Source organism: Tupaia chinensis, unplaced genomic scaffold, assembly GCF_000334495.1.
Source record: "Tupaia chinensis unplaced genomic scaffold, TupChi_1.0 Scaffold000639_1, whole genome shotgun sequence".
Lineage (NCBI taxonomy): Eukaryota > Metazoa > Chordata > Mammalia > Scandentia > Tupaiidae > Tupaia > Tupaia belangeri.
In genome coordinates, this window is record NW_006160160.1 from 2,357,505 (window position 1) to 2,384,540 (window position 27,036).

Sequence of the window (27,036 nt, forward strand, 5' to 3'; positions counted from 1 at the left end):
CTGAAACAACCTGAATGTTGAAGGGACAGGATCTCTTGAGCAAGCAAATCAAAATCAGAATACATTTACTATTGTATACAGCATACCTTGTATTATTGTGCGTCACTTTATTGTGTATCACAGATAGTGTGCTTTTTTTCACCAACTGGAGGGTATTTTTGGTCAACCCTGCATTAAACAAGTCTATCAGTGCTATTTTTTTTGTCATGTTTTTTTTGCCATAGGGCATAAACCAGAGAGAGACACAGAGAGGAAAGTGAGAAATAACCCACTAAGGGATATCACCGATTTCTCAAGCCATTGAGTCTGGGACTTGAACCATGGTTGGCCATAGGGAGTCCAGTACCCTAACCACCATGCCACTTGCTGGCCCCCTTCAGTGCCATTTTTCCAACAGCATGTGCTTATTTTGTCTCTCTGTGTCACATATTGGCAATTCTCAAACTATTTCATATTTATTGCTATTGTATCTGTTACGGTGATCTGTGATGAGTAATTTTTGTTGTTACCATGGTAGTTGTTTTGAGGTATCACAAATTGGACTCACATAAGACAGAAAACTAAATTGATAAATGTTCTATGTATTTTCACTGCTCTATTGACCGATTATTCCCCCATCTCTCTCCCTCTCCTTGGGCTTTCCTATTCTTTGAGAAACAACAACATTGACATTAAGCCAGGTAATGGCCTCTAAGAGCTCAAGTGAAAGAAGAGTCACACATTCTCACTTTAAATCAAAAGCCTGAGATGATTAGGAGACCATGTCAAAAGCTGAGATTAAGTGAAAGCTAGCTTCCTATGCAAGCAGTTAGCCAAGTTGTGCAAGCAAAGGTAAAAGTTCTTGAAGGAAACTAAAAACGCTACACCAGCAGACATATGAATGATAAGAAAGTGAAACAGCATTATTACCGAAAGGTAGTCTGGATAGAACATCAAGCCAGCCACAACATTTCCTTAATGTTAAAACCTAATCCAGCAGTGCAACAGTGCAACTCTTCAGTTTTATGAAGGCTGGGAGAGGCGAGGAAGCTGCAGGAGAAGTCGGAAGCTAGCAGATCTTAGTTCGTGAGGTTTAAGGAAAGACGCTGTCTCCACAAGAACATGCAAAGTGAAGCAGCAAGTGCTGATGTGGCAGCTGGAGCAAGTTATCCAGAATATCTAGCTAAGATCATTGATAAAGGTGGGCTTCACTAAACAACAGACTTTCAGTTTAGATGAAACAGTCTTATACTGGAAGAAGATGATTTCTAGGAATTTTATAGCTGGAAAGGAGACATCAATGCCAGGCTTTAAAGTTTCAAAGGACAGGCTGATTCTCTTATGAGAGACTAATGCAGAACGGTGACTTTAAATTGAAGCCAATGCTCATTTACCATTCTGAACATCTAAAGCCCCTAAATTATGTCAAATCTTTCCTGCCTTTTCTCTATAAGGGCAACAACAAAGGCTGAGCAATGGTCTACCTATTTATAGCGGTTACTGAATTTTTTAAGTGCACCATTAGGATCTATGGCTCAGGAAAAAAAAATTCCTTTCAAAATGATACTGCACATTGACAATGTACCTGGTCACACAGGTCACTCCATCTCTGATGGGGATGTACAAGGAGATTTATGTTGTTTCCATGCCTGCTAACAGAGCATCCATTCTGTAGCCCACAGCTCGAGAAGTAATTGCTATTTTAAATCTTATTTAAGAAACACATTTCATAAGTATACAGCTGCCATAAACAGTGATTTCTGTGATGAATCTGAGGAAGCCATCTGATAACCTTCTGGGGGAAAAATCACTACAAGAAGGGAAAATACAAACAATTTCCCCTGCCATTAAAAATATTTATGAGGGACCAGCAGATGGTGTAACGGTTACGTCTCTGGACTCCCACATAGTTGACCACATTTCTTGTCCTGGATTTGGTGGCTTAAAACTCATGCCATGCATATGTGTATGTGTGTCCAAAATCCTAAGAGGAGAATAGAGGAGAAGGGATTGCAGTGTGGTCATCTCCCCAAGGGGTGATTTCTCGTTTTCTGTCTCTGTTTCTATGATGAGCACACGTGCCCTATAACAAAAATCTCTCATATATATATATGTATATATATACACACATATATATTATGATTATATATATATGATTTGGGACCAGCCAATGACATAATGGTCATATCACTGGACTCCCACATGGCTGACCACGGTTTGAGTTCTGGATCCGGTGGTTGGAAACTCATGCTAGGCACATGTGTGTGGTTGCCCAAGATCCCACAGGGAGAGTGGAGGAAAAGAGATTGTGGAGTGATCATCCTCCTAGGGGTTGATTTCTCACTTTCTGTCTCTCTGGTAAGCATATCCACCTATTCTATAGCAAAAATCTCTTTCTAAAATAAACAAACAAACAAAAGCAACAAAAAGCATTTATGATTCATGAGAGAAAACCAAAATACCAACATTAACAAAATATCAACACTAACAGTCTGGAAAAAGTTAACCCCAGCCTTCACGGGTGACTTCGAGGGGTTCAAGACATCAGTGAAGGAAATAACTGCAGATGTGGCAGACATAGCAAGAAAAAGAGAATTTGAGTGGAGCCTAAAGAAGTAACAAAATCACTGCAATGTCACAATAAATAAAACTTTAACAGATGAGGAATTACTTCTTACGGATGAGCAAATAAAGTGGTTTCTTGAGCTGGAATCTTCTCCTGGTGAAGATGCTGTGAGTAGTGTTGAAATGACAGCAAAGGATTTAGAAGGTTATGTAAACTTAATTGGGAAAGCAGTGACAAGGCTTGAGAGGATTGAATCCAATCTTTAAAGAAGTTCTACGGGGGGTAAACGCTATCAAACAGCACTGCATGCTACAAAGATTTTTCATGAAAGAAACTGTCAGTCAGTTGTGGCTAAGTTCATCATTGTCAGTGTAAGAAATTGCTTGGACCAGTCGGTCACAGTGGTTACAGCTGCTGGATTACACATGGCTTACTACACAGTTGAGTCTTGGACCTGGAGGCTTGAACGACAGTGAGTGTGTGTGTGTGTGTGTGTGTGTGTGCACGCGCTTGAAACCAAAATCTCAAGAGGATAATGGAGGAGAAGGAATTGCAGCATGGTCTTCCCCCCAGGGGGTTGATTTCTCACTTTTCCTCCCTCATCTCTCTATCTCTTTGTCTCTGTCTAAGGAGCGCATGTCCCATGTAGCAAAAATGTAAAGAAAAGAAATCGCTGCAACCACCCCAGCCTCGAGCAATTACTGCCTGATCCGTCAGCAGCCATCTATGTCCAGGCAAGACCCTTCACCAGTAAAGATTACCACTCACCGAAGTTTCAGATGGTCATTAGCAGTGTTAAGCAATAAAGTGTTTTAAAATGAAGAAATGTACACTGCTTTTTAGGCATATTGCTCTTGCATACTTAAAAGACTATAGGGTAGAAAAAATACAACTTTTATATGGACTGGGAAACCAAAAGATTTGTGTGACTTGCTTTATTGCAATAGTCACTTAATCGATGGGGTCTGGAACTGAACCTGCAATATCTCTGAAGAATGCTCGTAATTCAAAAAAGGAAGGTTGAACTGATCATATGAATATGGAATTTCCTTTGAGGAAGAAATGAAGACTCAAAGAAGTTAAAAATAAATATTAAAGAGATGAAATTAGAGCACAGACTGTCTAAAAAATGCACATAAAATTAAATTAAATTACTTTTATCTATTTACCAAGGTGTGTTTTCCCCACTGACCCTTTACACTTTTACCTGGAGATGCTTTTCTTTTAAAAATGTTGATTTCAGGTCTTAGCAAAAGTGTTGAAATGTAAGATTGAATATTTAGACAAAAGTATGGTTTTGAAAAGTAGATGTGATTAATATCTTTTAGCACTGTTTAAAACAAAACACAAATTATACTGCCCCCAAACTGCACTGCTGTAGAGTTTGAGGAACATGAGAGAGAGCGCAGGGTTTGAAATACTGTTTCTACTTTCTACAGCCGCATGTATTTCTCTCTGCTATGAATGATTCTATTTATTGCCTGCAAATATTTATTTTTTAAATCCTAACATCATAAGCCAAATCTCGGTATTAACATTTCCTAATCCTGTGCTTTTGACAGCATTTACCTACTTTTTTGGTACTTAAAAGGATCCTTGTTTTTAATTAATTTGTAAAAATTCTGACTTCTTTGATTCTTGATTATCAATGAAGTAGAATAAACAGTCCCAGTTGGTATTCTGAGGAGAAAAATGATCAGGAGTACTGATGATTAGCATGTTGGGTACAGCTATGAGTTTAAACGGAGTAATACACCCACAAATCCTTCACAAGGTGGTTTCCAGGATACCTGCTGATAAGCTGAGAAACGTCATGGTAGATCAAGTGTATCCCAGTTAAATAAAGGACTTTCAAGCAAAGGTCCATAAATGATTTGGAGCAAAGATAACGAGGGACTCAAGAAACCATGTCTATAATCACCAACCCAAGCTGGACAGAGCTGTGACATTATCAGTTCTCCCTCTGTCATCCAGAGTCAGTCATTGAGTCTGTGCTTTCCCGAGAGCTCACGAGTGAGCCTTTTTATGAAACGTAACTTCCTCAAAAGTGTGAAAGGATTCTTCTGTCTTGTGGTTCTTACTGTTTGTGAAGTCTCAGCATCACCCAGAATTTGGCACTCACTAAAAGTTCACCACATGATTATGACTGAAAGAGAACTCTGCATTTGGTTAGTAACTATGACTCTTTATAATTATTACTGCTTGGGCAAATATAAGAAGGCTGCTGTGTGGCCCATAGATGGCACAGTGGTTACATCACTGGACTCCCACCTGGTCTACCATGGTTGGAGTCCTGGATCCAGTGGCTTAAAAATCATGCCACACACCTGTGCATGCATGCCCAAGAATAGAGGAGAAAAGATTGTGACACACACTGTGGCACAACCCCCCCTCCTGGGTGGTGGTGGTGGTGGTGTAATGTCTCACTGTCTCTCTTGGGCGAGCTTGCATGCCCTAAGGCAAAAAAGCTTCTAAAAAAGAAGAAAAGAAGGCTGCTGTAAATGTAAAGATAGATTTATCCTAATGTTCATATAGCCAAGTTAGATCACCTCCTCATTATCTGTTAGAGATTGGACAAGGGAGAGCCAGCAGGTAGTGTGGTGCTTAAAAGTGCTGAATTCTCACATGGTCGACCATGGTTTGAGTCCTGGACCTGGCAGCTTGAAAATCACATGTGCGTGCATGCCCAAAAATCCCCGGAGGAGAATGGAGAAGGGAGTGCAGTGTGGCCCTCCCGCCTTGGGGGTGATTTCTCATTTTCCCTTTCACTGTGTGTCTCTGATAAGCACACATACCCGAAGGCAAAACCTAAAAAAAAAAAAAAGATTGGACATGGAAGTGACTAAGGTCCTTACACTCTCAAAAACTGTATGACTCTTGTAACAATTGCAAAACTTTCTTTTCACAGAAAACATCTGCTATGCCTAAATGCCTAAACATCTCCCACAGAGATCATTTTTATCCAAAGATTGGGATGAGTGTGAATTGAATCAATCAGCAAGTCATTATTTCAGCTAAAGACATAGAGATGGCTGAGGAAAATTAGTTCTGTTTGGAGGAACATCAACGTGTAAAATAATAGCTACTACCTTTTATGGAACTGCGGAAAGTCGAGGCATCCCACTAGATGCTTTACATAAACTATTGCTGCTTCTCACAGCAATCGCCCCAGAAGACAGTTAATGAGCAACTGAGCCGAATATAGATCCACAGGTCCCCAGATGCCGCAGTCTTCCAGGGTGGCAGAATCTCTAGTGGCCATTTCAGTAAGGCGAAGGTGAAGGGGATCAAGTGAGGTTGCTTAGTAGCAGCAAACAAAAGGAGCATAGGGTAAGGTGCTGAGTATGCATGGAAAAGAGAAAGACAGACTGAGAGACTGAGACAGGGTGGGGGGGGGGGGGAGCTAAGTAAAAACCAGGTCTAAGGAGAGTGACAAAGCCAGGTTGTTCATTTTAGTTTTAAAAAAATCAGTCAAACTTGGGGTCAGCAGGTGGTGTGGTTAAGGTGCACCTGTGCCCAAAATCTTAGAGGAGAATGGAGGAGAAGGGATTGTAGTGTGGCCACCCCTTGCTTCCTGTCTCTCTGTCTCTTTCCATCTCACTGATGAGTGCATGCATTCTATAATAAAAAGTTCTCAAAAAAGAAAAATTAAATCAGTCAAACTCCTGGGACAGCTACGTAGTGGCTACAGGATACCACAGAACTGCAAAAGCGCTCTGGTGGGGCTCCAGAGGTGATAGCTGGGACATTCTCTCTGATATTCTTTTTTATGGGACCTTCGGCAAATTTTTATAGATCCTAATTCTGTTCCTTTTCTTTGATGATTCTTATCAAAACCTAAATAACAGACAGATGATAAATGCTATAAAAAAAAACTACATTTTTTCAGGAATAGACATTGAATGCAGAGTATGTGTGAGTATATTTAGGGAGCCAAGAGGAAACAATATTTTTGTTTATTTTGTTTTAAGCTTATTTTTATTTCTTCCATGAGAGAGAGAGGGAGGACCCCTCCCACCCCCCAAGGATCCTGATGTCAAGATCCATCCACAGCTTTCTGCTAGCCCAGGATCTTGGGCAAGCGCATGGTTGGGTTTAAAGAAGGAACCATCCTATGTGAGATTGTCATACAGGGCATTGTATTTTACTGTTTTGTCACCACCTGGCCCGGTGACAAAGTATTTTAAGGGAAAAATGAGGAGGGACACAAATTCTTTTGGGACAGTTGTCCTTGGCAACAAAGATCAATAACAAGGGTAAAGTCAGCCAAGGTTGGATCAACAGTAGCTGGGCACGTGCTCCCTGCAGAAGGATGGTTTATGTAAGATTGCAATGGCCCTGTGCAAGGCTGCGGTGCTGGCAGAGTCCTTGTGATAGTTCCTGTTACCAGGCATATGCATGGATGAGATTCCCTCCCTTGATGGCCTTCCCAGGCTTCATTTCGTCAGGGTTTGACACAAATTGACATAAGAACTCTTTCTATTTTGATAGCTTTTACATTCTAAAAGTCTTTAATCTTATAAGTACATACTATTTATGTTTCTATTTCAAATTGATTTGGGGTCATGAGGATGCAGGGATGGTTACAGCAGGACGCAGGTTCTTGTTTGCAGCTCATGAAGAATTAGAGACGAAGATGTAGGTAAGCAAGCAGAGTTTATTAAGAGAGAGAAGGAAAAACAGAATCCCCAAGCAGAGAGCAGTTCCTGAAAGGGTTGCCTAAGAGGAACTGAGGTGAGGGGGTTTTATCTGGGTCAGAGAGGCTTCGTGCTTTTTCTCATTTGAACTTGCGCATGCGTTTCCCTCATGTTGGGGGTCACATGTTGGATGGGTCTGGTTATTTTTCTCCTAATTTTGAAGTAGGGACCAGAAAAAAATATATATTTGTTTTAGGTCAGTCGTTAAGTCTTCGCTGCAAGCTGTCTCTATGAGTAAGCAGCTCAATGACAGCTGTCTCCATCCCCAAACTTAGCTATTTTGTAATTTTATCTTGGGCCTGTACCCTAACTATATTCTCAAGAGTTCCTGTTTCCTACCTCACATGAGTTTTTATAAGGCTTTTAGAAAGAAGTAATAGTTAATGGTCACGAGAATTCTCATATCATTTAGGCTCATGGTATGGGTACCCTTTGGCCCTAACTGTGGCCCTTTGCCACCAGGAAATGCTATTCTTTTGATAGCAGCTTCCATGGATTTGGGGCCTATTGACATATCTCATAATCTTCACTGGGTCTAGACTCTTTAGATTTCCAAGTGAGGAGTTGCCTGGCCCTTGGACCCTGACTTTAGTTGTTTCACCTACTGCTAGTTTTGGCTAGAGGAACAAAGCACAGTGAAGAATCTGGCTTCCATTCAGTTAAAACGGGTTGACTGGTTTCAGGGTCCTTTTTTCCCTCTCCGTGTTCATCGTAACTCCTCTTCTGTTACTTATTCTACTGGACTGCCAAGCCAGAGTCTGCCTCAAAATAACAGTATAGGAAGTACAGCTTTGAAGTTACGATTTTAATGTTGCAAGAGCAAACTATTTTTTCGGTTTCATTGGTTTTTAATTTTCATTTAAAACTCTAGGGTAGGGGGCAAATTCATAAATGAGTTGAGTCAGTGAGATGCTTTCTTCATTATTTCACATACATTTGGGGGAAAGTGTGACTCTTTACACATGAGCAGCCTGGATCAAGGCAATAATGTGCAATAATCATGAAGAAATCCACAAGAGTTGACTGTGGGCTAGAAAAGGTGAAAAATGACTTTTACTAAGAGGAAAAATAGTCAAGCTGGGGCCTCCATAGTTGACATTTCTTCTTTTTCTGTCAAACCGAAGGGAAGAGAGAAAGATTGGAAAGAGAGAAGCAAAAAAATCCCCTGGGGAAATTACTTCAACAACTAAATAGCGGTTGAGATAACAGACAGCAACTGCATGGAGAAGAGCTACTGGAGGTTGTTTTCAAAGGTACGCGTGAAACCATAGCTTTTGCACCTAAAATTGACACTGAAAGTAGTCTAGATGAAAAATGAGAGATTCAGTTTGCTTTTCTCTTTAAATGTTTATCGTAATTTATGATTTATATATAATCATTACACACCTTTGGTCTTTAAAAGCATGTATACGGTGTATAATAAATCGAGGGCATAAACATATTCATTGCCTTCAGCATTTAATATTACGTTGTTAACCTTTGAAGGGAGACTTTACTGTCCTGCAACACATTTTTTATCTCCAGTTCTTTTCTTGATTCTTTTACAGTAGGCCTATCTCCTCGTGGAGTTCCTCCTTCATATCATGGAAGGATTTTCTCATCTCTTGCAATTGGTTCTCTGTTTTCTCTTGCATCTGTTGAGCGTTGTTGCAATTAATATTCTGAATTCTTTTTCTTACATTTCTGCAAACTTGTGCTTTATCCATTGTTGGTGAGGAGTGATAATCCTTTGACAGGAAAATATTTCCTGGTTTTCTCCTATTTGGGGGGGGGAGGCTCTGCTTTGATTTTTAGTCATCCTGTGGCATATTCACTTCTTCCTAATTCTTTGGAGTGTGTTTCTGTAACTGTGTGCTCCTGCACTTCTTTGTATGTGTGAGCTCTGTGCCAATTCCCTGTCTCCACTGTGGGTTTGGGGTTTGGAATCCTAAGTAGGAGTTTAGGATTCAGGTATTCAGAGGAGAGTTTCTCTCCTTTTGTTGCTAAGAGAGTTATGGGGAAAGAATTCCTCCAGGTTCTTCTATTTCCAGGTGTTTGAGTCTTGTATACCCAAACCTAACCACTCCCAGATGGACGGAGGTTGTACTGAGAAAGGTAGAAAGTCGGGTGGCAAACCACTTTGCATGGTGCGATGGACGGAAGTTGTACTGAGAAAGGTAGAAAGTCGGGTGGCAGACCACTTTGCATGGTGCGCAAGCACACCATACAGGCTGGAGAGCCCCTCCTCCCCCACAGCAGGTTGGGCAGGGGTCCCTGCTGATGAGCTCAAGCTGAGCAGCTTGGCTTGGGCCTGCCTCTTGGTCCTATCTCCGTGACTGCAAGGTGTTCCAGTTGCTCTTTCTTTCTCTCAGGGTTCAATTTACATCAGGAAAAAGGAAAAAAAAAAGCAGGATTAAGCCTGAGAAGAGCAAAAAGGCAGGCCAGAAATTAAATCATTGTGGTTTAATATTAACATGCCTTTAAGTTTTGCTGCACTTATTTGCCCTGGCTATCTAAGTAACTTTTAGAATTTGTTTCCAGATTTACTGAGGTATAACTGACAAGAACTATACATATTCAAGGTGCACAATGTGATGTTTTGATGTGCATATATAATGTGCAACAATTACCACACTCAGGCTAATTAACACAGCCATTCCCCTATAGCCTAACCTTCGGTAATCCCCTTTTCTTCTCTGTTTTCGTTAATTTTGTACAATGTAATTTAATATTCAAATTTCAGGAAAAAAAATCATTAAATGGAAACACTTCTTTTCCATGCTTTATACACTTTTGTACCTCTCCTCTTTGGATCAGTCAGATCACAGGGAAAATTCAGTGTGTGCGTGTGTGTGTGTGTTGTGTGTGTGTGTGTGTGTGTGTTTGGTTTCTACAAGGGTACTTCAAAAGGTTTGCAGAAAGATGTAACTAAAGAGTTCATTTTGGTGCAAAAAAATTGAAATTTGTAAGTATTTCCTCAATATGCATTTACCATGAACTTTTTGAAGACCCTCATATCATGAGATCTCATAATGTGCTTTTCATTTTTAGTTTTACTCCTCCTTGGGGAGCTTATTCATTTGAATTCAAGGAACAGAATTCTAGATCCAGGGACAACTCAAAAGCCTCCTGGGATATGCATTTGTAAATGTGTAATGTTCTATTGTGTGGACAGTGTGGCCAATTGGAGTGTTTATATACCGTCCAAGAGCATTCAAACTCATTTTAGGTTGAAAACCCTGTGTTTTCCTTAGGTTGTGTCCCCGTGCAGAGTGGCCCTTGGTGGTATTGGCTGAGTGCCTAGTATGTTCTGGAGGCCGTGAAACCTTTTGATAATCAGAAGGGTAGGTGATGCACATTTATCTTATAGATGGTGTAGGCATATGGAAGAAACTTGCCTAAAATTACTCAATTTTTAAACAACTCAGGGTGGATTTGAATCAGGTTTGTCTTTGCTTTCTACCTCAGTCTGGATGGCTTTTGGAGGTATGATTATGAGGAAACAGAAGCTTCGCCAACTTGCAAATTCTAACCTCTAAAGTGCCATCAAATGTTGAATTCAATTTTACTTGTTTTTGTCCTCTGCAATGATGGTATATATACAATGTTTATGCATTCCTAAAGAGAAAATGCTTTACCAATGTTTTTTTTTTGAATTCATAAGGTTCCCATGAGGAATTTACGAGAAATCCGTCATGCTGTACACTAAATAAGCAGGAGAAACAAAACCTGGGAGACAAAGACTATACTGCAGTCTCTTCATAGTGACCGAGCAAGAGAGCAACGTGAAGTTGGAACACAATGGCTTGCCCTTCTCTGTCGGGCGCTCTGACCACCTTGATGCACGACACAGTGTTACTCCTGCATATTTCATTATCTGAAATTATAGATGCAGTTTGAAGGAAATAAGATATCTAAACAGAAAAAATGGTAATGTTCATAGCGATAATTGGCATCACAAAAAAGTTTGTCTCAAAAAAGATTTACTCTGTAGGGTTTCTTTCACTCTGAGCACTGCTAGTACAATTACATGCTTGATTTTTGACTCATTAGGTACTTAACCTCAGGTGATGGTACAGGGATATTTTTTAAATATAAGGTGTCTGGCGCCCTGGTGATTAAAGAGCACTATTAAATAAAGATAAAAAATCTTAGAAATAGTAACAAAAATAGCTAATCCGTACTGAGAGTCACCCAACAGACACTACACTAACGACTTCATTCTAATTTAGTGCCTCTCCCATTAATCCCCTGAAGAAGTATTATTCTTCTTCTAATTTTACAAATGAGAAAACTAGCACAGAGAGGAAAAGCACTGTACTCACATTTTTTAACCATGGAGTCTCATTTGTAATTCTCTGTAACCAGAAGAGATGAATAGGATACAAATTTTAGCAGTGGAAGGCAACTTGTAGATCATCTTGTTAATAGTTTCTCCAACTGGGCTCCATAGGAGAATATATGGGACCAATGGCTGGTAAAACCAGAGATCACTGCAAATTCCATACTCTCTCGCTTGGTCAGTCACAATTTCCAAATGTTTCAATTCTTTTACAAATTTGTATCACCTTTAAATTCAGAATAAAAGGTGTCTAGTGTTCAAAACACTGTAAAGCCCAGCTGCAGTGGTAAGACCCAAGATACTGCTCAGTAGATTAGGACACAGGAGGCCTGAATTCAATCCCTGGTCCAATCTAAGCACCGAGTGCAGGGGCATGTGCCCTGTAATCCCAGTGACTTGAGAGGCTGAGGCAGAACAAGCTGGAAGCTGGCCTAGGGAATGTAGAGATACCTTGACAAAAACTGAGCTGAGCTGGGTGTGGTGGTGCATGCCTATACTGCCCGTTACTCAGGAGGCTGAGGCAGAAAGATCAATGACATGGCCAGACTGTCAGAGAAAAACAGATCACCTATAAAACAATATTCGAGGGCCAGCCTGGCAGCTCAGTGGTTAAGAGAGTTGGATCCCATGTGGCTGGCTGTTCACAGAACGAATCCCAACCCTGGATGGCTTGAAAGACATGCTGGTCACATGTGCATGCATGCCAAAATCCTGAGGGGATGGGGAAAAGGAGGAAAGAGGGTTGGTTACTGCATCACCACACTGGGCTGGAGTCTCTGTATTTCTTTCACTCTTTCTCTCTGGCAGACATGTGCCCTTGGCAATAATACAAAAGACTCATAAATCTAGCCCACTTTTCTTTGGCAAAGGCATTTATTCAATGTTAACATGCTTTATGTAAGAATTCACAATGTAACTTCCTTCGAGATTTTAATGCCAGAAAAAATTATCTATAGGCAAACCTGTGTGCTTTTTTCTTCCTATTGCTATAGGGTGTATGAGCTCACCAAAGAGAGACAGAGAAAAAAAGTGAAAAATAACCCCCCAGGAGGACAGCTGTGCTGCAATCTCTCCTCTTTTATTCTCCTCTCAGGATCTGGGATATACAACATGCACCCAGGGCATTTTCTTTTTTCTTTGTTTGGAGAGGTTTTTGCTATAGGGCACGTGCACTCGCCAGACAGGCAGAGAGAGACAGAGAGACAGAAAGCGAGAAGTCACCCCCCCAGGGGGGATGGCCATGCTGCAATCCCTTCTCCATTCTCCTCTCGGGATCCTGGGCACGCACGCACACGCGCCCAGTGTGAGTTTAAGTCACCAGGTCTGGGACTCGAACCGTGGTCAACTATGTAGTAGACAGTGGGAGTCCAGTGACATAGCCATTACACTAACTGCTGGTCCCACAGGGCATTTTCTGAGCCACTGGTCCGGGAGGCAAACTATGCTGTCATCCATATGGGACAGCTGCCTTAACCACCACTCCACCAGCTGACCCCTGTGTGTTTCCTTTTAACAAATGTAAAAAAAATCCATTATCTGGGCCAGCAGGTGGTGTAGCTGGTTATGGCACAGGACTTCCATATGGCTGATCACAGTTTGAATCCCAGACCCAGCAGCTTAAAAATCACTTCAGGTATGAACGAAGATTCCTGGAGAACGAAGGATTTGAAACATGGCCATCCTCCCTGGGGGTTGATTTCTCACTTTCCCTCTTCCTGTCTCTTTCTGCGTCTCTCCAGTAAGTGCATGCACCTAAGGCAGAAACTTCAAAAGACAAAAGAAACCATTATCTATTTTTTGTCTTGGTTGGCAAAAAATTCAGATATATTTATGTATAATTGTATTCTATATTCTGATATAATTTCCCCTTTAATATATGACCTTTTAAATGTATTTGTTACAGATTTTAATATATTGCTATTTCTATATTTATCCATTTAAAATATTATTTTCTGGCTTCCTATGGGAAGAATGTTCCTGCTTGAGACATTTTCCCCTTTCTTCCTTCATCTCCTAACATTGTTATAGTACCATTTAAGATGTTCTATTGATTACATTTGCATTCATAACTTTAATAAACTGTATGGAAGGGAAAAAAATCTTCTCTTTATTCATTTTAGAATTCAGTCTGGGGCTCTGTTACAAGGCAGATTAACAGAGAAAAAGCATACAAATTTGCTTAATGTAAGTTTTGTGTGACACGGGAGCCCTCATAAGGAAATGAAGACCCAAAGAAGCAGCTGGAGTCGAATGCTTAACAACTGAATTGGGCAGAATAGTCAGTCATGGAAATGTAACACGACAAAGCAGCTTTGGGCAAGGGCAGCAAATGTGCAAAAGTAACAAGGAAGATGAGGGTAAATCAGTTTGTTCACACAGATTTTTTCAGTCTTGGCAATAAGGTTACTTTCCTTCTGGTATAGGGAGGATATCATCCACGTGGGGGTTTTCTCTCTTGCTCTTAGGAAAGGAGAAGGGGAGATCAGTGCACTGCTCTTCCATCAGCTGATTTTAGTATTTTAGGATATTTTTTAGAATCGTTTTTATTTTATTTATTGTTAGTATTATTTTAACATTTGCTATAGGGCATGTGCACTTATGCAAGAGAGAGAGAGAATGAGGAGCAAGCCACCAGGTCTGGGACTCAAACCAGAGTTGGCCATGTGGGAGTCCAGCATCTTAACCACCATGCCACTTGCTGGCCCCATCTGCTGATTTTAAAGTGTCTTTAGCTCAAAATAATCCTTGTGCCCAAATAGCATATTTTGGGATGGTATGTTTTTCCATCTTTCAATACTCGTTCTCCTTCTACTAGAGACAGTATTTCTCGACTTTCCTCTTCCTCCTTGTAAAATGAGGATTTTAACATTCCCGCTCAGATCTATTTCCACTTGTCTTCTTCTATCTTCTCTCTTAATAAACTAGTTTTTGCTATAGAACATGTGCATTAAAGAAAAAGTGAGAAAGCACACCCCGGGTAGATGGCCACACTGCAATCACCTGTCCTCTATTTTCCTCTCAGGGTCTCGGGAATGCACGTGCATACATGCCTGGCGTGTTTTTCAAGCTGCTGGATCCAGGACTTGAATCACACAGTCAACTATGTAGAATCCAGCTGCCTTAACCATGCCTTGGGCAGGCCCCATTTTTATAAACTCTTTTTAAAAAGTTTATTTACTTCTCCCATGAAAGAGAGACAGACAGACACCCCCAACAGGGTTTTCATGCTGTGATCTACCAAGTCTCAGTCAGCCTGGGCACAGACAAAGGTACCTGAAATGCTAAGAGGGGTCCTGGGACATATACCCAGAACCTTCCTCATGCAGGTCCAGCATGCCACCACCTACCTCTATAAACTACCTTTCTATATGGTCTTTTTAAATTTTATTTTAAAAAATTTTCCCACAGGGTGTGTGCACTGGCTGGAGACAGAGAGAAGGAAAGTGAGAAATCACTTCCCATGGGGAATGGACACACCATAATCCCTTCTTTCCATATATTCCTCCTGTCAGAATTTTGGGCACACATGTATATACACCTGGCATGGTTTTTTGTCTTTGTTAGTTTTTTCCTTTTTTTTTTTTTTTTTTGAGAAGTTTTTGCTACAGGGTGTATGCACTCACCAGAAAGAGACAGAAAGCGAGAAATCACCCCCCAGGGGGGATGGCCATGCTGCAATCCCTTTTCCTCCATTCTCCTCTCAGGATCTTGGACATGCATGCACATGCACCTGTCTTGAGTTTAGGCCACTGGGTCCAGGACTTGAACCAAAGTCGACTACATGGGAGTCCAGCAACATAGCCATTATGTTAACTGCTGGTCCCAACCTGGCATGGTATTTAAGCCACAGGGCCTGGGACTCAACCACATGGTCGGCCATATAGGGTCCAGTGCCTTAACAAGCACTATGCCACCTGCTGGCCCTCTAGTGGTTTTAAATTAAATGCTATAACCAATGTATGTTGTGCTTTATCTATGGATTGATTTTATAATAGTATGTTATTGTAATTATGTACATAACATTCCTTGAAGAGCTCAGTATCTTACTATGAAAATATTCTTTCCTCTACAAAGCTTTTTATTTTCCTGGAGTTCCTAATTGAATTTCTTTCCTTCTATTATACATATTTTTCATTTCCTTTGTTACAGCAACACCTATCTAGAAGCCAGTTCCAGGGTCCTCATCTTTGCCAGTGCCTTGCTGCATACATTAGTCACTTATATAAAGTTAGAATAGAACATGAGGACCTTAGTGTTTTAGAAGGTTATTGTTCTAGATGATTTCTAGTTAGCCATTTTCAGAAGGATTTCAAAAAAAGCTTGTCCTTCATTAGTGAAATTCATATGCTTAAATTACCTTCATGAAAATACAGAGTTTGACAATTCCCTTATACCAGAAGATTTAGAAAAAACTTTAGTGTTAGAATAAAAGTAAACTTTTAAATATGTAGTAAACAAATTTTTAGAATCTAAGAAAAAAATATAGAAAAAAAAAAAACAGTAAAAGAGAAGAAAAACCTAAGAAGTTGGTCTGACAAAAACAAAACATTCCTCTAAGTAACGAAACATATATATTCAAAACAAATATACTTCTAAACTTCTAGGTAGCAAAATAAATCTCAAAAGCAGGCTAAATATACATTCTGCCTCAACCAAAATATAGTTTGTATCTTACTTAAGCCATACAGACAGGCTTAAAGCTTCTAAGTAGAAAATGTGCCTGCCAACAGAGTACCTTTCATGTACAAGGAGCTATTCTAGGCACTAGGAACAAAGTTGAAACACCAGATGTGTTTCCAAGGATTTAAAGTCTAGAGGTGACAGACGTAAATGCAGTAAATGACAACACCCTGGACAGGACCTTGCCAGTAGGGAAGAGCCAGCACCTAACAGCCTGGGGAGTCTAGTGGAGGAGAGACCTGAGGAGAAAATGCTAAGGTTCAGACTTGAAAAATAAGGATTTTCTTAAGAGACAAAAGGAAGGAAAGGGCCAAAGGGATAGCTCAGCACTGGAGGTGTGAAGAATCATAGCCATGTGGATACAGGCAAAACATTCGCTAGTTTGGCTCATATAAAGGATGTGAGGACGGCAGAAGAAGCTGGAGTGAGCTAAGAGACACCAGAAAAGGCGTGAGATATCACACGAAGGCTTATGGATTTCATTCTAAAATAGCTGGACGTTTTTTACAGAGAAAGAAAATATGAAATAATAAATGTGCATTTTAAATGTCAACGAAAGAATGAAAAGGGTCTTGACTTGGCAGAAAGGAGAGTGAGAAAGTTCAAGGACTAGTGAGTATTAGTGGCTTTTTCTGCCTAATACTACAGATGAGGTGGCTTAAACAATAGAAACTTATTTTCCCACAGATCTGGAGGCTAAAAGTCCAAGATCAAGGTGCTGGCAGGACTGGAGTCTCTTTTCCTCTCTCCTTGACATGTACACTGCCTTCTCACTGTGTCCTCACATGGCCTTACCTCTGTACATGAATATTCCAGATATGTTTTCCCCTCTTACAAGCCATATGGGATCAGGACTCTACTCAGTAGCCTTATACAGTCATATAAGGAACTAGGGAGGTCAAGATATTAATATATAAATTTTGGAATGGATGCAATTGAGTTTATAATAGTGAGTGGGAAGTAGGAATGAAAAAAAAAGGGGAGCAAATGAAAGGACAGTAAGAAGTAGAAATCAACATGACTTTGATGAATAAGATACACATAACAGATGAAGAGATTTGCTTTGTCTTCAGTCTAGGCAATCAGGTATGAATTGATGCTATTCGTCAAAAAAAATACAGAAGGAGGCTTAATATGGATGAAAAGAAATTTCAATTTGCAAGGATTGACACAGTGATTGTAATTAACAAGTAAGTAAAAGTTTGGAGCTTAGGGGAAATAAGCTCCAAGGTTATGTGAGATTGTCCACAAAGAAAATGTTAAATAAGAACAGAAGAGAATGAAATTTTGGTGAATAACATTAAAGGAAAGTGAGAAAGCAGAAGTCAAACATTAAGGCTCTGAAAGTAGAGGCAAAGAATTGAAACAGAGGTAAACGGCAGGTGGTGTGGTGGTTCCAGTTTGAGTTCCAGACCCAGTGACTTGAAACTCACACCTAGTATGTGTGCATGCCTGGTGTGTGTGTGTGTGTGTGTGTGTGTGTGTGTGTGTGCCCAAAGCCCCAGGAAGAGAATGGAGGAGAAGGGACTATGTATGGATGAGTTCTCACTTTTCCATTCACTGTCTTTCTCCTTTATGGGAGCTCATGTACTCTATGGAAAAATCCTTTAAAAAAAATTAAAACAGAGAAAAGTGGTACAAAACTCAAAGAGAATTAAGTTGGAGATGGTTGTTAATTCTTAAATCTTTTCTGGAAACACAATAGTTGTTTTTCTTTAGATTTTTGCCAAAGGGCACATGCATTTGCTAGAAACAGAGGCAGAGACCAACAGAGGTAGGGGAAAAGTAAGAAATCACCCTCTGGTTGGGGATGGCCACGACACAATCTCCTCCTTCCATTCTCCTCTCTAGATTTTGGGCATGTGCCCACGTGTCGAGTCTGTTTTTCAAGACACCAGGTCAGGCACCTGAACTGTGGAATTGGCCATGTGCAATCCAATGCCTTAACCACCATGGACCACATGCTGGACCACATGATAGTATTTTACTACACGGATCATTACATGTACTGTTTTATAAGTTCTAATTTGCGTATGTTAGTAAACTATCACTTGCGGTTATTTTTCGCTATCTAGAAAGTGTTCAAAACACTCTACTGATAGTTTTCACTTGCAAATTGTAAATTCCAAAACTTTAGAATGAAAAAGTATCTAAAACCAAAATATGTTGCTATATATCCTACGCTGATAAGTAAACTGATTATTTTTAGGATTAATTATTTTTGAAAATTTTGATACTTATACTGGAATACAAATTTTGTGGTCAGCTATCAACAAAAGCTACCCACAACCATACATATGCTTTAAATAAGATAGAGGTAGTAAGATACCTAATGGATTAATACTTGAACAACAAAATGCATCGTAGAATGCCAAGGTTTTAGAGCAGTAAGTAGGTCTGAGGTCCTTTCATAAAATCTACTTGAGTGGCACTAATGATTTTATGTAGAAAATTCAAAACAAGTTGCATATTAGAGTAACATTTATTTGTCAGATACATTGTGAATATTATTTTTAGACAATCAGATATACTTTAAAATTCCACATTATTCTGGAGACCCTAGGGTATAGATACAATTGATTTATAAGATCTTTAAAAAGCAACAAAACGGAGTATTAATTCTGGAAGATTTTTAATCAATTTAACACTATTATACATCAGAGAAAAAAATTTTCCACAAACATTTCCTCACAAAGCTGGTAGTTTTATATTTACATAGTATTATAGCAATTTTAAATGTTAACCTATGATACAATACTGTTACTTCAGAAAAACATAAAAAATATAGATTTTTTTAATAGCCATGCTCCCATTTTGATGAAAGCTAGTTAGTTCATCCTAATAGTAGTTTAACACTTTAAAAATGCATAATAGATATCCAGTAAGCTTTAGAAAACCTTTAAGACAGAAGGTTGTCAAACAGAATAGGCGGAGGGCTCATCATCACTTATGTCTGAATCTTCATCTACTCCTTCAATGACTGATTTCTTCCCTTTACAACAGGATACAATTAATCCAATCAAGAATACCTGTAGATTTCAATGAGCCATGTGTTATTTTTCAAATTTAAAATAATCCAGAGGCAATGCATTTAAAATTCAATGGCAGGACTCTAATACAAATGAACTTCTAAAATACAAACCAAGAGTTTATACATTTAACTTTATAAAGGAAGGTCAAATTATCCCTGGATATTTGTACTTACCCCAAGAAAGGCCCAGTTACCAAAATAGTATGCAGCACTGAAGAACCAGAACTTGTGAAGAAATAGATATGTCCGGGTAACAGTACACTGATCTGTAAGAGCAAATAAAGGACTATGATGAGATAGCTTCTTACTTAAAATTAGTAACACTGTATCTAAAAGGTTATTTATCAAAGGTCAAGCTCACACAGCTAGCAAGTCTTAGGAGATGGAATGAAATCTAGGTCTCTCTCCAAAGCCTGTTTGTTCAATCATCATAATACAGTGTCAAATGCCCAACTAATATGACATGCTTTTTAAAAGTAAAAGCCATCAATGCAATCCAGATCTTAAGAACATAAAAAATTATACTAGCTAGTTCAATTTATTTGAAATGGAGAAATTATTTTAACCTGAAGTACCATGCATATCCTAAAACAAAAAAGAGAAAGCTTTCCTGATGAACACCAACAAAAAGTGAACAAGATAAATCAGGTGTGGTTAATATTAAGTTGCACTTTTCCAAGATGACACATTCTCAGGACAGCTCAAACATAAAAGTTTTTCTTTTTTTTAAAACTGCTATTAAAAAGATGGTTGTTCTTTTTAAAAAATACAAACATACTTATTGATATGTTTGCTGATACAGCTAAAACTGAAAATAAGCTATATATTTTTCTCTAAATAAAGCATAACTCTGTTTTTAATTTTTTTCAAGGAACTATGTATTTTATTTATTATTAGTAGTATTTTATTTGCTATAGGGCACATGCAAATAAAGACACAGAGAGGGAGAGAGAGAGGAAAATTGAGAAAGCAAGCCACCAGGTTTAGGACTTGAACACCAATTGCCATGTGAGAGTCTAGCGCCTTAATCACAACACCACCTGCTGGCTCTAAATGTAACTCTTAAAGATAAAATGTCAGACTCCATACTCATTTTATCAAAATGTATATTTCCTTTAAGTTATAAAGTTACCTATATAAATTTAAATACAAACCAAGGCTAAGAAAATACTTGTTTACTCAAACATAACTGAGTGAAAAATTATATTACAGCTAACATAAGTATCAACTTCATAAATTCCAGAGGGCCTTCTTGTTTACACAAGCCATTTAAAATGATCTGGGCAGAATAAAACATAACTGAGTGAAAAATTATATTACAGCTAACATAAGGTATCAACTTCATAAATTCCAGAGGGCCTTTCTTTTTTTCTTTCCTTTTTATTTATTTTTTTTTTTTTTTACCTGCCAGAGGTTGCATGTGTTTACCAGAGAGTAACAGACAGAAAGCAATCTCCACCTCACCAATGGGGTGTGGTCATGATATAATCCCTTTTGTTTCATTTCCCCATCATGTCAGGACTTGGGGCACATCTGCCCACACACCTAGCATGTTTTTCAAGGCCCTGGGCCTGGGATTCAAATTGCAGTCAGCCATTTATGATCTGGCTTCCTTAACTAGACTATGGGGCTAGCCCAATGGCGACGTGATCCATAGTCAGCCATGTGGGAGGGTCTGGCGCCTTAACCACTACGCCAGCTGCTGGTCCCACCTTTATTCTTTATACAAGAAAATATATTTTTACAAGGCAACTTCTTTTTAGTCTGTTAATTACAAAAGAGATTATGATTTCTTCATATTTTTAACCAAAATGAACAATGGCAAAAAATTCAACAGGCACTTAAGAGACCAATATCATATCCTATTGCTAATGAAGAAAATACACATTTTACTTGTTTTATGAACTCTCTTCTCTGCTTCAATATGCAAGTGCTGTTTTCTCTTACAATATAAAATTGAAGTGGGAGCTTTATAGTCCAGCTTTTATATGAGGAATCTAATATACTTCATTTATTTATTTTTCTGGCTGCCACATAGTTTTCTGAAGAGAAGAATTTAGGCTATATGTTATGAAACTACAAGATCTGTTACATAAAACTTTAGATATGTTATATAGAGGTCTAATGGTCTAAATCTTATCTATACTACTGTAACATTTACTACGGAGTTGCTTGATAGCAAACTGGACAAAGCTGACTCTTTTACTGGCAGGAAAGCAGGGAGTTAAAGAAAGAAGCAACCTCCTCTTTTCACTGGCAAGGACGAACAATCTAATGACAATCTATTGATGCTTCATGGGCTTCCTTCATGTTCTTTGCTCTCTTTATCAACAGAAGAGCCTAACAGGAATACTCATAGTTCACTAAGGAAACTAAAAAGCCTTCAGCAGCAGTGGCTGAATGAATGGTTCTGCACCAAAGACTATGGCTGTAATCCTAGGTACTGGGAGTCTGTCTAGCAAAAGGAGACTCCGAGGTAGGAAATTCCTTTATCACTCACTCTGTACTGCTACCTCATTTTATTCTCAAGAGTCTGTCTACCAAAGGAGACTCCTAGGTAGGAAATTCCTTTATCATTCACTCTGTACTGCTACCTCATTTTATTCTCAAAATTCCTTTATCACTCACTCTGTACTGCTACCTCATTTTATTCTCACTTTTTAATAGAACTTACTTCATAGTATTTTGGGGGGAGGGGAGGAGAGGTTTTTGCTATAGAGTACGTGCACTCACCAGAAAGACAGAGAGAGACAGAGAGACAGAAAGTGAGAAATCATCCCCTGGGTGGGTGGCCACACCACAATCCTTCTCCTCCATTCTCCTCTTGGGTTCTTGGGCATGCACACACACCGTGCTCGGTGTGAGTTTAAGCCACCAGGTCTGGGACTTGAACCGTGGTCGGCTACATGGGAGTTCAGCGACATAGCCATTATGCTAACTACTGGTCCCATAGTAATATCTTTTGGAAAAATTTTTAAGAAATTTTTGCTGTAGGGTATGTGTGCTCAGTGGAGAGACAGACACACAAAGCATGAAATTAACCCCCCACCCAGGGTTGGTCATGCTGCAATCCCCTCAGGATCTTGGGTACACAAGCACATGTGCCTGGCGAGAGTTCTTAGCTACCAGGTCCAGGACTCGAACTGTGGTCAACTACATTGGGGTCCAACAACAAAACCTTTATGCCATCTTCTGGTCCTACTTCATAGTCATTTAACTATTTGATTTGTCATTTTTTTCCTCCATTAAATAAGCCTAAGTATTATAAAGTACCCAACAGATACATTCATTTATATTGAACATGACTGTTGGTTGAGGTAAAATAAATTCAAAGAGGAGCTATTTTATTTAAGATTTATATTACTTAATAGTAAATTTTCTAATTTTAAAAATTAAAATCTGGTAAGATTCCAAGGATGTCAAAATGTGACCCTTGAATATGTCTTAAAAAATCAAAGTATAACTAAAACATTCAGCATGTGAAGGAAAAGCTAGGCTCTACATGCTCAAAGATTTGGAAGGGAGTATCATTTGGCTATTTCTTAGCCACGTGAATGGGCAAATCTGAACTGGGGAGCCTACGCACTTGTAAAATGGTGATCTCGTCATCTTTCCTCACTGGATCGTTGTAAAGACCAAATGAGGTATATTAAAAGCATCATGTACAGTTAATATTAATTTTCTCTCTTTTTCTTTGACAAGATATTACCAAACCCATGAGAACACAGTGCTGAAGACCTGTTCAAATGGTTCCAAGAAAAATAGCTAATCTTAATGTTTAGAAGTATGTATCTAATAGTAGTAAGGGAAGTAAATGGTTAAATATTAATATGATTACTGTGTGCATTTCCATTATATTTTTGTCTCTATAGTTAAGACGGATTCAAATAGATTTGGCAAAATTCAGATGTGTATACTCAGTAACAGGATATACCTGCTAAATAGTAATATACCTTTAAATAAAAATATCCAATTTAGGGACGAGCTGATGGGGTAATTGTTACATCACTGGACTCCCACATAGTCAATCATGGTTCGAGTCCCAGACCCAGAGGCATAAAACTCATGCCAGGCATGTGTGTGTGCTTGCCCAAACTTCAGAGAGGAAAAGGGATTGTAGTGTGGCTATCCTCCTGGGGGGTGATTTCTCACTTTTGGTCCCTCTGTCTCTCGTGAGTACATGTGCCCTATAGCAAAAATCTCTCTTTACAAAAAAAAGAAAAAAAAATCCAATTTATTTATTTCAAACCCAAAGAGGAACAGTCGAGAATCTGTGGAGAAAAAAGGCCTGTTCATAATTCTTTCAAAAACAAGAACAGTATCTTCCATGGGTTAAGTGTTACATGAGCTCCACTGTACAAGTATAAACTTGTTTGAAGAAACTCAGTCTTAATCCTGCTAATACTTTCAACTTAAAAAAAATTCTATTACTCATTTCCATACTGAAAGATATTTTGGGAGTCAGAACTTGATTCAATTAAAAATTCCAGGGCAAGAACAGAGATTATCAGACTGAGGCTGAGCTGGCAGAAGCAAGTAAAATCAAATCATTCTTCCGCAGAGCTCTAATAATCCAGTCAGTGACATTTTAAATTGGCTTATATTCTATGATTCTTCTGCCCAACACCAAAACTATATCTTAAATATTTTTCCTATCACATTTTTTACATGGTTAAAAATGTTAAAAATGTTATGAACTTTGATATAAGCTTCTAAAATAAAATTAAAAGGTAAAATCTTTGTTACTACTCAGCTTTGTTGATGAGAATGACTCTAGACTAAAAATCCACATAAGTATGTAACAGCTCCCTCCAGTTTTCCTTGTATGTATATTATGTATCATTATAGTTACATAAATTAGCACATATCCACATAATAATTTTTAATAAGCTCCCTGCATATATGTCATAATCAAGTGAGACTGACTAATTGGAGGAAACTTCTTGATGTTTCAATCTACCCCAGCCTCGGCAAGCCCTGGAACATGGACACATGTGTACTGGGCATACTCGAGGTCTTCAGGTATGAACTGGGAGCCTTCCCACATGGGTCAGCCTCACAGAGCACTCCGTTTTACCACTGCACCACCATTAGGTCCTGGAGGGGAGTATCTTTTTTCATTATCTGCCCTCTTCTAGCTGTTCACTTGAATCACAGATATCTACGAGAGCTATAGATTTCTTTCTACAGTTATTTAAGAAAATTAGAATGACTATTTTGACCTTGATTTGACCTCCAAAGTAGACCTAAATTGTTAGATGTTTCATTTAGGTGTTCTGTTTTAAAATCAGAAGTGTTCAGGAAAATGCTGTTGTGCCAGATTAAAACTTAACAATGAAAGTTGAAAACAATAAATGGCTTTGTTTTCTGATGATAGTGGCTATAAACAAACAAAAACAAAGAAAAAATTAAAAGAGACACCTGAAATATATATAACACTGAAAATTCTGACTCCTCTATTACTATCCTTCCATACATCTTCTCACCTGTATCATCAAACAGAAAACAACACACAGAAAATGCAATTAAATCATCTTTTTTTTTTTTTTTTTTGGTGGTGTAACAGCAGCTTTTATTGATTTACCTGACAACTTCTGCAGTATGTTTCTTGTTTCCTTTTAGAGCACTTGATATGTCATCTTTACTGTAAGTTGATGGACACTAAGGTAACTTTGGTTATTAACTATGACAAATAGTCCCTTTTACTTTAAAAACAAGGGTTTTAAAAACACTAGGTGTTGATTTAAGCCACAAGTGAGCCATCAAAATGTTAAGCATTCATTTTAAATCAGCTAAATTACTTACTTCTATATTTGTATTTTATTTATAATCCAGATCCTCATGCTACGTATGTATATTCAGGGAAGCTGTTAGCTGTTAGAGAGAATTCATGTGCCATGCAGAACAACACTATTTTTAAAAATTATTATTATTATTATTATTATTATTATTATTTTGGAGAGGTTTTTGCTATAGGGCACATGTGCGTGCCAGACAAAGAGAGACAGAGAGATAGAAAGCGAGAAATCATCCCCCAGGGGGGATGGCCACGCCACAATCCCTTCTCCTCCATTCTCCTCTCGGGATCTTGGGCATACACATACACACGCCCAGCATGAGTTTTAAGCCACCGGGTCCAGGACGTGAACCACGGTCAACTACATGGGAGTCCAGCAACATAGCCATTACGATAACTGCTGGTCCCTATTTTTAAAAATTATTTTATTCTCACTTATTATTATTATTATTTTAAATTTGAACAGAGACAGAGAGAGAGAGTGGTAAAGTGAGAAAGCAAGCTGCCTAATCCAAGACTTGAAACACTACTAGCCATGTGGGAGTCCAGCACCTTAACCACCAAGCCACTTGCTGACCCCATGCAGAACAATATTAAAGCCAGTATTTTGTTTGACTAATGAGAATAAACAAAAACAAAAAATTAACTTGTATTTATTTTAAATGCTTTATTTTTAAAAAAATCTTTCACTAACATATCATAATTGTACATATTTGTGGAGACAATGTGATTTTTCAGATGATTAGACTATTTAGAATGTCACTTCACATATCATAATTATGCTAACTTTGGTTTCTGATTAGGGTCTTGCAATGGTTAAATATTTATAATAGATACATCTTAACTGTATACAGGCTACAGAACTTAGACTTTATTGTGATATGATTGAGAATCATTTATCAAGGGGTTTTAAGAAGGGGAATAACACTAGTACAGTATATACTTGAAGAGGGATTGAGAGTAGAGATTCATCAAGCTAGGAGGCTATTTAAGAGAACAACAACAACAACAAAAAACTTGTAGTGATGGAAGAAAAGAGGGGTGATTTGAGAGATTTTTTAGGAAGTAAAATCTTAAGCATCATCCTACAAAGAGACTTAGAGCAGACAAAAAAATACACATTAAATTATTTGAGAAAGTAGCAACATATATCCAAATAATCAGGAGGGTAGAAATAATGAAAATATGGAATAAAAGTAAAAGTTGCAGATCTTAAAATCTGACAAATGGTGGGCGAGTGCCATGGCTTGATGGTTGAGGCAGCTGTATCCGATGCGGTCAACTCTATAGTTTGAGTTCTGGACCTGGCAGCTTGACAAACACATTTGGTGTATGTACATTTGTTCCCCAAATCCTGAGTGGATAGAGAAATGGAGGAAAGAGGAGATTGATGAAGGGTGCTTTTTTCCTTTCCCTCTCTCACTTTTTGGCAAGAGTATGTGCCCTCTGACAAAATTTAAAACTTTTTTTTTTTTTTTTGACAAATGGCACAGTTAAATCAATGTGCTATTAAATCTCACTGCAAAAGGTGGGGGAAGGGGAAAAAAGAATTGACGAACCTCAGAAATGATGGAACGTCTAAAGGAATGGTTGCATTATATCTTAAGAATACACAAGCTGTACTGGGCTAATAAGGATAGCATTTCTTACTGTTTTTCCCTAAAAAATGTTAAGAACCAATATAATTTGTGTTGAGCTCTGATTATATTTCCTTCCCTCATTTTTAGTTGTCAGAGGGTACATGCACTTGCCAGAAAGAGAGAGAGAGAAAAAGAGAGAGGAAAGGAGGGAGGGAGAGGAAAAGCATCCTCCAATGGGGCACAATCATGTTGTAATACATTCTCCTCCATGTCTCCATCCTGTTGGCATTTTGGGCATGCACACGTGACTGCTGTGTCTTCCAAGGCTGGTGGGGCTGAAATTCAAACTGCAGTCAGCCATGTCGAATCCAGCACCCTTAATCAC

The 27,036-nt window shown here is 38.7% G+C and overlaps 1 protein-coding gene and 1 pseudogene across 1 annotated transcript in view; one reads left to right on the plus strand and one right to left on the minus strand.

The window, feature by feature from the left end:
- Positions 1-683: 683 nt before the first annotated feature.
- Positions 684-1,767, plus strand: LOC102487342 (tigger transposable element-derived protein 1-like; annotated as a pseudogene).
- A 16,939-nt stretch (positions 1,768-18,706) lies between these two features.
- The window catches only part of LMBRD1 (LMBR1 domain containing 1), a 131,331-nt gene continuing 123,001 nt past the window's right edge, over positions 18,707-27,036 (minus strand). The window contains exons 15-16 of the mRNA XM_006159629.3: positions 19,449-19,540; positions 18,707-19,272 (exon numbers count right to left, since the gene is read on the minus strand). Of these exons, the coding sequence (XP_006159691.1) occupies positions 19,159-19,272; positions 19,449-19,540 (206 nt within the window). The 3' untranslated portion in view covers positions 18,707-19,158. The remainder of the gene's footprint in view (positions 19,273-19,448; positions 19,541-27,036) is intronic.